The sequence below is a fragment of the Mobula hypostoma genome, chromosome 11 (assembly GCF_963921235.1).
Source record: "Mobula hypostoma chromosome 11, sMobHyp1.1, whole genome shotgun sequence".
In the NCBI taxonomy this organism is placed as follows: domain Eukaryota; kingdom Metazoa; phylum Chordata; class Chondrichthyes; order Myliobatiformes; family Myliobatidae; genus Mobula; species Mobula hypostoma.
In genome coordinates, this window is record NC_086107.1 from 53,035,157 (window position 1) to 53,047,520 (window position 12,364).

Here is a 12,364-nt window from a genome sequence, read left to right on the forward strand (position 1 = left end):
ATCTAATATGTTGTTTGAGAATACATTCACTTAGAACTTTGAAATTTAAAGGAAGTTAATAGTTGTGAAATGTCTTTTTGAAACATTCAAAATGATTTAGAAACCAGCTTAGACAGAGCATGACACAGAACTGACAAATGTTTCCTTTTAGCCTTTTCATTTGCCAGAATTGTTCCCGACCCATTCTCACCTACAAACTCAGTGATGGCTTTGTGCCCAGAAGATCTTGCTGCTACACAGAACCTCTCAACTGAAGAATGAATCTGCTTTTTGTAGACCCGAGGAGAACTGCAAGGCAAGTGCAGACATTTCTCACAGATCAGCGGTAAGCACAAATTCAAGCCAATGTACAATCTTATAATCAACAGAAAACACTGGAAACAATCAGTAAGTTAGGCAACATTTGTGGAAATACAAACATTTAGCATTTTAGGTTGAAAATCTCTGACAGAACTGGCAAGGAGAGAAAACAAGTTAGTTTCAACTTGCAGACATGTTGAAGGAGAAGTGGATAGGACAAAAGGAATATCTCTGATAGGGTGGGGCCAGGGTTGCTGTTGTGATCAATGCTCTGAGAGAGAGATAGAGAGATAGAGAGAAAGAGAGCGAGACAGAGAGACAGAGATAGAGAGACAGACAGGTAGAGAGAGAAAGAGAGAGAGATAGACAGAGAGAGAGAGAGAGAGAAAGAGAGAGAGAGAGAAAGAGAGAGCGAGAAAGAGAGAGAGAGAAAGAGAGAGGGAAACATGCAGCGAGGGAGAGGAAGAGGGAGAGGAAAAGAGGCAGAGAGGGAGAGGGGAAGAGGTAGAGAGGGAGAGGGAAAGAGGCAGAGAGGGAGAGGGAAAGAGGTAGAGAGGGAGAAGGAGAAGGGAAGAGGCAGACAGGGAGATGGAAAGAGGTAGAGAGAGAGGGAGAGGGAAAGAGGTAGAGAGGGAGAAGGAGAAGGGAAGAGGCAGACAGGGAGATGGAAAGAGGTAGAGAGAGAGGGAGAGGAAAAGAGGCAGAGAGGGAGAGGGGAAGAGGCAGAGAGGGAGAGGGGAAGAGGGAGAGAAGAAGAGGGGAAGAGGTAGAGAGGGAGAAAGAGAGGGGAAGAGGCAGAGAGGGAGAGGGAAAGAGGTAGAGAGAGAGAGGGAGAGGGAAAGAGGGAGAGAGGGAGAGGGGAAAAGGCAGAGAAGGAGAGAGAAAGAGCTAGAGAGGGAGAAGGAGAGGGGAAGAGGCAGAGAGGGAGAGGGAAAGAGGTAGAGAGAGAGGGAGAGGGAAAGAGGGAGAGAGGGAGAGGGAAAGAGGTAGAGAGAGAGGGAGAGGGAAAGAGGGAGAGAGGGAGAGAAGAGGCAGAGTGGGAGAAGGAGAGGGAAAGAGGTAGAGAGGGAGAGGGAAAGAGGGAGAGAGGGAGAGGGGAAAAGGCAGAGAAGGAGAGAGAAAGAGTTAGAGGAAGAAGAGGGAAAGAGGGAGAGAGGGAGAGGGGAAGAGGCAGAGAGGGAGAGGGAGAGGGGAAGAGGCAGAGCAGGAGAGGGAAAGAGGTAGAGAGAGAGAGGGAGAGGGAAAGAGGGAGAGAGGGAGAAGCAGAGGGAGAGGGAGAGAACATTAACAAACATACATATTGTTTGTCAAATGTGATCATATGGATTGTAAAGTAGTTCCACAATGCAGAATGTATTAATGTTTCTTAAATTTATTTCCTTTCATCATTTATAAACAGGTCATGGCAGTCAGACAGAACTTAAGAATAAAGTATTTATTACCTGAGGATTTATAAAACTATTCAAAAACATTCTCAAAAAAGACACGATATTTTGTTATTTCAAAATCTCCATACAGCATTTTTGGCCTTTATTTTGATTTCAATGAATAGCTTAAACTTTGTCGGAAGAGACAAAGGAGAGGAAGATAAACTCCCTCTTGTAAATTACATGCATCATTCACCAATTTCAGAAATGATCCAGAGGCAGAGAGGATCAGGCCCTTGGCAAGCCATTATGTAGGAAGTAGGGCTGTCCACAGCAACATTTAGATGTGGGAAGGTAATTGCCCAGTTCCCTTTGGCCTATACAAATGCTCAGATTGTGATACCTCCCATTAGGCCCCACAACACTCTATAACCTGACAAACTTTGCAAAAAGTGACCACCATCACTTTTATTGATGGAGATACATCAATCAGCTCAGTTTCCAGTTAAGTAACACTGAGGACTAAAGTACTCTCTAAGACTGTGCACCAGTACATAAAGCAGTTACAGTAAACATACCACGAGGAAAGGCCATGGTTTGGGGTCTTCCCACACTGGATACACTGAGAGATGGGTCCCAGGCAATAACTTCTCAAATTTATCACTGATTGGATAGGATGTTTTGTAATGAACAATTGATACAATTTTACATCACGTAAAACAAAGTGAATGTAATGATACACTCAGAACTGTGATGATGACAGACAAATGTACTACATTCACAACATTTGCAATACAATAAAGTACTATTTTGTAAAGTAAAATACAACATAGCTAACAGTTTTTTTAAAGCCCGGATCAATGATCCATGGCATATAATTTCATTTTCTATGTTTTAGGTATGCCAAAACAAAGTTCTGTGATGCCATGAAGACACAGAGTTGGTAGCTGTTGGGATCTGGAGTGAAGAGCAGCCTGCTGGATAAATGGTAAAGCAGCATCTGTGAAGGCAAAGAGATGGCTGACATTTCGACTTGAGAGCCCATACCAGTCAACACAAGATGCTGACACCACGGGTGTTTGACCCACTAAGCTCTTCCAGCAGTTTGCTTTTTGCTTCGGTAGTGCAGTAACTGCTTTCAGCAGCGGTTTTAAGATCAGAATCTTCAGATTAAATCTCTATTCAGTGTCACTGTCATGTTCCCCAGCATGCTGTTTCACCTTTGGTACATGCCAGCCAACTGCTATGCTTTACATTGCATACTTATCAGTGCTTGCAGCTTCAGGGACCGGTCTTTAAAAGGTCATAAGCACACTACAAGTGGCACAGCTGCAACTTGGCGAGGGTGTTATTTCCTGAATAGCTCTGTGGTGAATAGAGATTCAACAGAGAGACTGACCGAGAACGATACCAGCAGAAGGATTTTCTCTGGAGGGTCCCACAGAGACACTCTAAGGCTCCTAGGAACAGATTGGCAGGAAGATCTTAGTAGAACATAGAACATCGAATAGTACTTCGGCCCACAATGTTGTGCCGACCCTCAAACCCTGCCTCCCATATAACCCTCCACCTTAAATTCCTCCATATATCTGTCTAGTAGTCTCTTAAACTTCACTTGTGTATCTGCCTCCACCACTGACTCAGGCAGTGCATTCCACACACCAACCACTCTCAGAGTAAAAAACCTTCCTCTAATATCCCCCTTGAACTTCCCACCCCTTACCTTAAAGCCATATCCTCTTGTATTGAGCAGTGGTGCCCTGGGGAGGAGGCGCTGGCTATCCACTCTATCTATTCCTCTTAGTATCTTGTACATCTCTATTATGTCTCCTCTCATCCTCCTTCTCTCCAAAGAGTAAAGCCCTAGCTCCCTTAATCTCTGATCATAATGCATACTCTCTAAACCAGGCAGCATCCTGGTAAATCTCCTCTGTACCCTTTCCAATGCATCCACATCCTTCCTATAGTGAGGCGACCAGAACTGGACACAGTACTCCAAGTGTGGCCTAACCAGAGTTTTATAGAGCTGCATCATTACATCGCGACTCTTAAACCCTATCCCTCGACTTATGAAAGCTAACACCCCATAAGCTTTCTTAACTACCCTATCTACCTGTGAGGCAACTTTCAGGGATCTGTGGACATGTACCCCCAGATCCCTCTGCTCCTCCACACTACCAAGTATCCTGCCATTTACTTTGTACTCTGCCTTGGAGTTTGTCCTTCCAAAGTGTACCACCTCACACTTCTCCAGGTTGAACTCCATCTGCCACTTCTCAGCCCACTTCTGCATCCTATCAATGTCTCTCTGCAATTTTCGACAATTCTCTACACTATCTACAACACCAGCAACCTTTGTGTCATCTGCAAACTTGCCAACCCACCCTTCTACCCCGACATCCAGGTCTTTAACAAAAATCACAAAAAGTAGAGGTCCCAGAACAGATCCTTGTGGGACACCACTAGTCACAATCCTCCATTCTGTATGTACTCCCTCCACCAACACCCTCTGCCTTCTGCAGGCAAGCCAATTCTGAATCCACCTGGCCAAACTTCCCTGGCCAGTGACAAGTAATGTGACAAGTAACTCTAGTGACAAGTAATGCTCCTAGAGTTGCACAGCAGTACCAAAGCAAGTCTCCAAAATGTACACTTCTTCCTAAAAGCCATATTCTGTTTATACCTTAATCTCCAAGGCACCGACTCTCACTCACAATGACACTGAGTCCTTCATTTCCAAACCCCACCCCTTCCAGGTCTCACCCAACCGCAGACCTTGGGAAGAAAATCAGACCAACAGTAGTAAGGGCATAAAAGACATTTTAATTGATAAAATTAGTTATGTTATCACGATCGCACCTGGTCCCTGAGTATCACCTCCCTGAACAAGAAGGCACAGCATGGCTCCACTTCCTAAGAAGTTTGAGGATCTCACCCCCCATTGTAACTGCGTTTTACAGGAGCACCGTCAAGAGTGTCCTGACAAGTTGCATCTCCATCTGGTGTGAGAGCAGTCGAGCATCAGACCAGAAGTCCCTACAAAGGACTGTGAGAACAGCTGAGAGGATCATAGGGGGACTCCCTACTGTCCATCGGGGAACATTTATCAGGAGTGCTACTTACGCAGGGCCCTCAGTATTATTAAGGATTCCACCCATCCATTCAGCATCCTCTTTGACTTTCTACCATCAGGCAGGAGACTACGGTGCATTAAAAACAAGAACGGTCAGGATGAGAAATAGTTTCTTTCCCCAGGCCATTAGGCTTCCAAACTCCTGGCCACATCGTATTTGAAGTGTCATTGGTTAATCTATTCTGTATCTTATAATATTTAATATTAATGTACCTTAGTTGGTTATTTATGTGTAGATTTTATCCTTACCTTCATAAATTACCATGTATTATGTGTACTACTGTGCTTTACACCCTGCTTCAGAGAACCATCTCATTTCTAGACACATTAAACGATTATATACATGTATGTAGTTAAAACACAAGAAACTTGACTTGACTTGAATACAATCATATTTAAAATCTTACATCATATTACAGCCTGGATTTACAGTCAGCATTCACTGTTGAACTGTAAGCTAACTTTGCAATGACCTTTCTCCCATCTCACACCTGACAATTCTTAGGGAAAGCTGGCCGGGTCCCCAGCCCTGAGACGTAGTGCAGCAGCAGGGCCTTCTGTGTGTGATAATTCCAGTGTCTGGGTGGCCACAGGAGCTGAAAAGTCCCACCCTCTAAGCAGCTAAGCTTGACCTTTAGCTAAACCAGCTGTTAACAAGCATTAATGGTTCCAATAGTCATAAACATGTAAAATCATTGCAAAACTATAAAAGAGTGCATCAAACCATTAAAACAGGTGGACAAATTAAATGATTTAGGAAATATAAAAACTAAAACATTTAAAATGAACTCAATTTTTTTTAAATCTTGAAAACTGCTAACACCTTAATCCCTGCATTCAGTTCAGTCAGCTTGAGCTGTGAGCATTGGGAAACCTCTCCAGCTGCAAGCTCCCACACTGCACTCCATGAAGATTCCATTGGCGGAGAACTGTGGAAGAAATGCTGGCGAACAGCTGTCAGTAAGTTTGAGACTTGTGTGTAAATCTTGAACTTCCTGGCACTTACACAGGGAAATGCAACCAGTCACATGCAGAACTGCCAAGATTTACCAGCAAGTTCTCTCCTATATCTTAAGCACTGGCTCTTGGGCCGTGAAGAAACACTGCAATGCGACTAAAATAATTGAATCTTTGTATTATTTGTACAGTAACAAGGAAAGGGTGCAGGTATGCCTGAACATTTAATACTGGAAAATGGAAACAAAACTTTCAAGTATTGAGATAGTTCCTTATTTTCACTTACCCAGGTGCATAGGAAGGCTTTGGTTCCACTTTAATAGCAGTAGTGTTGCTGTTCATGCAGATGTTGGCAGGGTAGCTTTTTACTATCATTCCATTGTTGCCAGTACAGTTCACATGACCACTGAGGCTTGGGCCACATGACGCGGGGTTAGGCATGTGACTTCCATGCCTAGTTGCAATTGGAATTGAGCCAGCAGCGACGTGACAAAGGTGGCTGACTCCACTCGTGGAAGGGCTGTTCAGGTGTCCTGTGTTCACAATGGCACTGGGAATAGAACCACAGCCAGATGCTTGAGAGCTGGAATAACTTACTGAGACTGGGAGCTCTGGGAAACAGCTGCAGAGAGAGGACCATGAGAAATATTACACTATTATTCTAAAAAGTCAAAAGTATGAATTAAATTGAGCAAAATACACAATTATTCAGCCAATGACCACATAGGATTTCTGATGATTAGCAGCCAATTCCTTATCTGAGGAGTTAGTCAGAGATGCTGTGGAGGTTACCAACAGTAAAACAGCTATTAATTACTGCCATGGAAAGTTTTTGGCTGATAATATGTCCTTGACAAACGTCACATCAGGTTGTAATGAATGCTTTTGAAAATCAAACCACTGAAAAACAGCAAGTAAGCCAATTTAAGAAAGTATACTTTGGAGGTTGAACATAATGTATTTAGTCTGCTGCACTTAAGTTTGTTTGCTTGCACTGTTTTAATTGCACATCTCTTCCCCGGGAAATTGTAAAATCAGCCCAGAACCAACACTGGGAAGGTTGGAGATGATCGAAGAAGTTAGATATTAATTTGTCAAAGTTATTATCAAAATACACATACAGTATATCACCATATACAACCCTGAGGTTCATTGTCCACCCAGCCTTTAAGTTTGAGAGGATGTTATTTAAATGGGAAGTGAACTTGAAAGGACTTCTTAAAAAAATAATCTTCAGTCTTTCTAATTGCTCAAAACAAGCCACACCAATCGAGAAATATTAACATTAGCTCCGGGAGTGAGTCATTCAAATCCTTGAGCCTGCTCTGCTATTCAGTGCGATCACAGCCAATCAGCCAAATTGAGTACTCTGTTTCTGTCCTCTCCCCATATTCCTTGACCTTTTTAGCCATTACTACCATGTGTATGGAGCTGTTTGACATATCTAGGGCTCTGCTTGACATATTGTTAGAAAATAAATCTGGGTAGGTGGTGGAAGTCTCAGTGGGTAGTGAGGAACTCTGGAAAAGGATCTAGTGCTTTCTCACCGTGTATGACAAATAAACTCTCCTCGGGCTTCCAGCCAGGTTCGGGTATTGATTATAACCAATGTTTCAATGACAAACTCTGCCATCTTCTTTAAGGATGAACACTGAGGAACATTGATTCACTTGGCTGTATTCATGGGTATTCATGTATGGCTGAATGATAATTAAATTTGAAATTTGAGGATGGCGACTTTAATCCTGCGAGTTGCAAGATAGTTATGGAAAAAGATAAAAATAATCCTCAAGTTAAGCCCATAAATTGGGGGAAGACTGATTTCAACAAGAGAAGAGAGGGAATGGACCTAACAATGTAGACTGGGAGCAGGTGCTTCAGGGAGACTCTAAAAAGTGTAATAGTAAGAGTTCAGGGCCAGCATATTCCTACAAGGGTAAAAGGTAGAGATGGTATGGTCAGGGAACCCAGGTTTACATAGGACGTTGAAGGTTTGATTGAGAATAAAGGGAAGCATGCAATAAGTAAATCCATCTACAACCAAGTGAGTCCTTTGAATTATATAAGGGGTGTGGGAGAAAACTCAAGGAAGAAGTTAGGAGGGCAAAAAGGGGCCATCTATCCTTAGCATATTGATTAAGAACAACCTGAAGTCATTATTTAAGGATGTTAGGAGCATGAGAGTACCTAGGAACCAAATAGTAATCGATGCGTGGAGCCATGTTGCAAGTCCACACATCGGATTAGTATAGATAGGCGCTGATAGGTTGCATAGAATAGCCCATTGATTGTCCTGAAGGGCATGAACAAATTAATGAGTGTTGAATAGACATCCATTCCTAGCAGTACAGTGAGACAATTTAGAGAGAAGTAGAGGGCACACAAATGAGGAAATTTCAAGAAGAAGGACATGTAACTGAATGCTGAAGAAGCAATAATACTGGAAGGTATTGGAGGAACGAGGTGTGAAATATCTGCACTTCAATTAGGACATCCTCACTGCTACAAATACAGCAGGTCATCAAATTTACGTTGTCCCTTTTCTTTCAGATCTGTGCTTTGTGACATCGGTGAACTGAAGTGAAACAGCAATTTAAGAAATTGAATGGCGCAAGTTGTAATGATGGCCAGGTACAATAATGTGGTGGATGATTAACCTTTTTCCAGCTTTTTTTAAAAAAACGTTGCAGCAGCCTTGGTTACAGATTGAGATAATTTCTGTTCACATATTGCTTAATATTCTGGTGCAGGTGAACCATTGTCACATTGCCAACAATGAGCTGTTACCACTTCTCACCCCACCACATCTCCCCCCCCCATGACGTTAATGGCTCGGTTCCTAAATATATTAATTAGTATTATATTCATTCAAAGACTAAATATGAGTACCTGACTGTGTACAGACATCTTGGGATACCTCATGAGAGGTGGAATATTTGGCAGGTCAACAGAATTTGTGGAGAAATAAACAGTTTCAGGTCATTGACCTGTCATCATCTTTACAAGGTAATGTGGAGCTATAACAGTTTTTATGATCCAGATAAGTGGGGAAGGGAGGAAATATCATGGAAAGGTTATGAAAAAGATATAGTGAAGAATCGGATGAGGTTAAAGCAAAGAGAGATGAAATGGGACAAATAAAGGAAGTTAAAATAGATTTAGAGAAAAAGTAAATGCAAAGAACAAAAACCATTATCAACAATGACTTAATAATATGAGACAATAGGTATGATCTGAAATTGTTAAACTCCATGTCCACCCCAGAAGTGCCTCCCAATCAAAATCTGAGGTACTTTCGTTGAGTTTATTTTTAGCTTCATTGAAACAATTCATTCGTCCAAGGAGAAAGTAGAAGCTAGGTAGACACAATGAAAGTGACAACTGGAAGCTTGTGGCACGGCACTAAGACTATACAGAGGTATTAAAGAAGTGGCTATCAGCTTTGCATTTAATTTCCCAAAACATCAAATACAGCATACTATATTTAAAGAATTGCAAGTAAACAGCTGCTTCACTTAGAGAGAATGGTGGAAGGTGAGGAAGAGAAAGTCACTGTTCTATCCTGTGATGAGAGGGGAGGTTGCCATGGGAAGGGGCTGTGGTGTTGGCAGTGACTGATGAATAGAAGAGTGTCAGGAATGAAGTAATCCTTTAGCATGCTGGAAACAAGGGGGACGAAAGATGACATGGATCAGATTGAAGATGGCAGGATTGACAGAGAATAGTTCTCAGTCATTGTGGAAGCTGGTGGGATAAAAAGCAAGAAGAATCTCATGTTTAGGGGAAAAAAGAAAGGATAAGAATAGAAGTGTAGAATGTGCATGATTGATAGGCATGTATGGTAGAAAGGAAGACCAGTCATTTGTACAGAGAATGGAATGTGATCTTTGCCTACACTTCCTCCTTGTCTACTTCGTGCAGAGTACCTCTGGAAATCAGAAAGTTTATAGCTGATATTTGTTACTGGTTCATCTCGAAAATAAAGGAGTCACCAACCACAGGATGAGAGAAATGTGAACATTGGAAGCAAAGCTGAAGAAAATTTCCAGTAGACTAAGAGCAGAAAACATCAGAAATGTCAATTCTCTGGCACTGGGGAAAAGAAGCAAATATAATGGGACCAGAACAAGACTGAAACCACAAAAAGTTCCATATAACACACAAAAGAGCAACTTTGGTTTATGTTCGTGTATTATTATTTTGGAGGAAATGAATGGGGTTGAGAGAGAAGTTGTCAACAGGGGACAGTTTCAACCAGACAGAGGATGGCTAGTTCTGGTTCAGGCTCCATTCAGCTGTGGACCAGTGAATACTTAGGTTGTCCATGCAGGAAATAGACGCACAAAGTGATTGGTCATACGGGATGGTGAACGCAAGGTTAGATCCAGGAGTCTGTTAAAATGGTGCAGGGCATCTGAAGATCCGCAGATGTAAATGAAAAGAGATTCGACAAGGGAGACACTACAACTTTGGGATGGGGAAAGACAACAATATGATGCAGCCACCTAGCAGCTCTGTTTGGAGATCTTCAGAAGAAGGTGGAGTCGGGAAGTGGACAATGGGTATGAGAGGTTTGGGTGGGAGTATGATAGCTGAACTTTGAGGTAAATGCAGGCATTGTGGAGTATTAAAATCAGGAAAATTCAAGAAGCCAGAACTGGAAGTGCACAATATCTGGGAGGGCTGACAGAAATAACTGCCATCTGGCTTGTGGCATTCAGCTTCAGAACAGGAAGTGGGGAATATATGTGGGGCTGGAAGGAAAATCATTATTTGGATTCACTAATTTCACAAAGGCACGCCCAATGCTCCAATCCAATAAGTATACAAGTTTAATTTTATCATTATCTTACACAGAACACATAGTTTACATAAGGGAGCATACTGATCATTATGGTTTAAGTATCCAAGAGCAGGTTAACAGAGACCGTGATGATGGGATAGTAACTCATATACACTCAGTAGCCACTTTATTAGTTACAGGAGGTACCTAATGAAGTGGCCTCTTGAGCGTACGTTCATGGTCTCCTGCTGCTGTAACCCATCCACTTCAAAATTCGATGTGTTGTCCATTCAGATATGCTCTTCAGCAAACCACTGTTGTAACGCATGGTTATCTGAGTTACTGTCACCTTCCTGTCAGCTTGAACCAGTCTGGCCATTCTCCTCTCACCTCTCTCACTAACAAAGGACTTTTGCTCACAGAACAATCGGTCCAGATGAAAGTCATTTAGATCACATTTCCACCCCATTCTGATGTTCGGTCTGAAAAACAACTGAACCTCTTGACCATGTCTGCATGCTCTTATGCAGTGAGTTGCTGCCGCATGATTGGCTGATTAGATATTTGCATTAATGAGCAGGTGTACAGGTGGACACTGAATGTACTTTGTCAAGGAAAGGCTGGTATAACATCCTGAGTCAAAGTAGAGATTTTATTCTGTGGCCAGTGAGAGATTATGTAGAATTTGTAGTATGGTAATGATTGTTTTAAATAGCAGCAAAGGAAAGCAAAGTGTTCAAATTTTCTAGTCATCAGTGACGCATGCAACTGACCTTCAGATGTGATTACAAGGATTAAATGTTTGAGTGTGGATTTCCCCTATTCAACTGCAACTTGGTATCAGGTTTTCATCTGTAGCAGATAACCAGTAAGTGACATCATCAAGCAAGCCAAGAAACTAATCAGAAAAAAATTCTGATTTAGAGTAAACATAGAAATAAAATAAAACATTAACTTTATTCAATTTTCATTGGGCTAATGAGTAAGTACAAATAATTGTGATATTAATCGGAATAGGACTTTATTTTCAATGAAAGGCACTTTAATTTAATAGCCTTTGAATACTTATTTTTAAATTCACAGTTCCCCTCTCCTTCTGAAGTTCCATTCCTGTTTTTTGTAACCTTCTTCATTCCTACTGACTTTAGAATTCCCCATTCCTTGAATTCCAGCCTCTTACACATCCTCAATTTCCTTCAATGAACTATGTTTTAAAAAACTTTTAAGATAGCAATTGATACACCATGCAATTTAAACACTTGTGGCTTAATGTTTCTCTGTGCAAGACCATGTTGTTTCAGGAACAGTGTGCTTTGCAGAAAATGTCTTGTTCAATTTCTTGTCCAACTGAGACCACATTTGGCAGTCCTTAAAGACACACATCCACAACATCATCGGCATCCTTCCAGCTCTTGGATAGTGCTGTTTTCTTATCAAGAGATTTACCAGTGCTTAACAAGGGAAAGCAGTATATTGTAGGCCAGTGAGAGAAAATCATGAGGCTGGCCAATTGCATTACCTGCAGAAGGACAGTACTATGCACAAGGGGCCTGTGGAGACTCTCCAGTGTTAGTTACAGGAAGTCGTTGAGGCGCAACACTGCCCATAGTGCTGATCAGTATTAGGAAACAAACATAACTTCACAAGGATGATCATGGCGATTCCTCACAACTTAAAAGTTCTTCAATAAATTTACAGTTCTTGCCTTTGCCTCCACTCACACTGCTAATATATTTCTGTAAAACACTCACTCACCTACTCAGCTACTTCCCCATCTCTCTCTCTCTTCGTTTACCTTAGCATTTCTTTCATTTTATACCACTC

General features: G+C 41.8%; 1 protein-coding gene across 6 annotated transcripts in view; it reads right to left on the reverse strand.

Moving 5' to 3' along the window:
* myrf (myelin regulatory factor) overlaps positions 1–12,364 on the reverse strand; it is a 290,463-nt gene that overhangs the window by 131,945 nt on the left and 146,154 nt on the right. For all 6 annotated transcript variants that reach the window (XM_063062045.1, XM_063062042.1, XM_063062041.1 and 3 more), the window contains one exon: positions 6,044–6,379. In XM_063062045.1, coding sequence (XP_062918115.1) covers positions 6,044–6,379 — 336 coding nt within the window. The remainder of the gene's footprint in view (positions 1–6,043; positions 6,380–12,364) is intronic.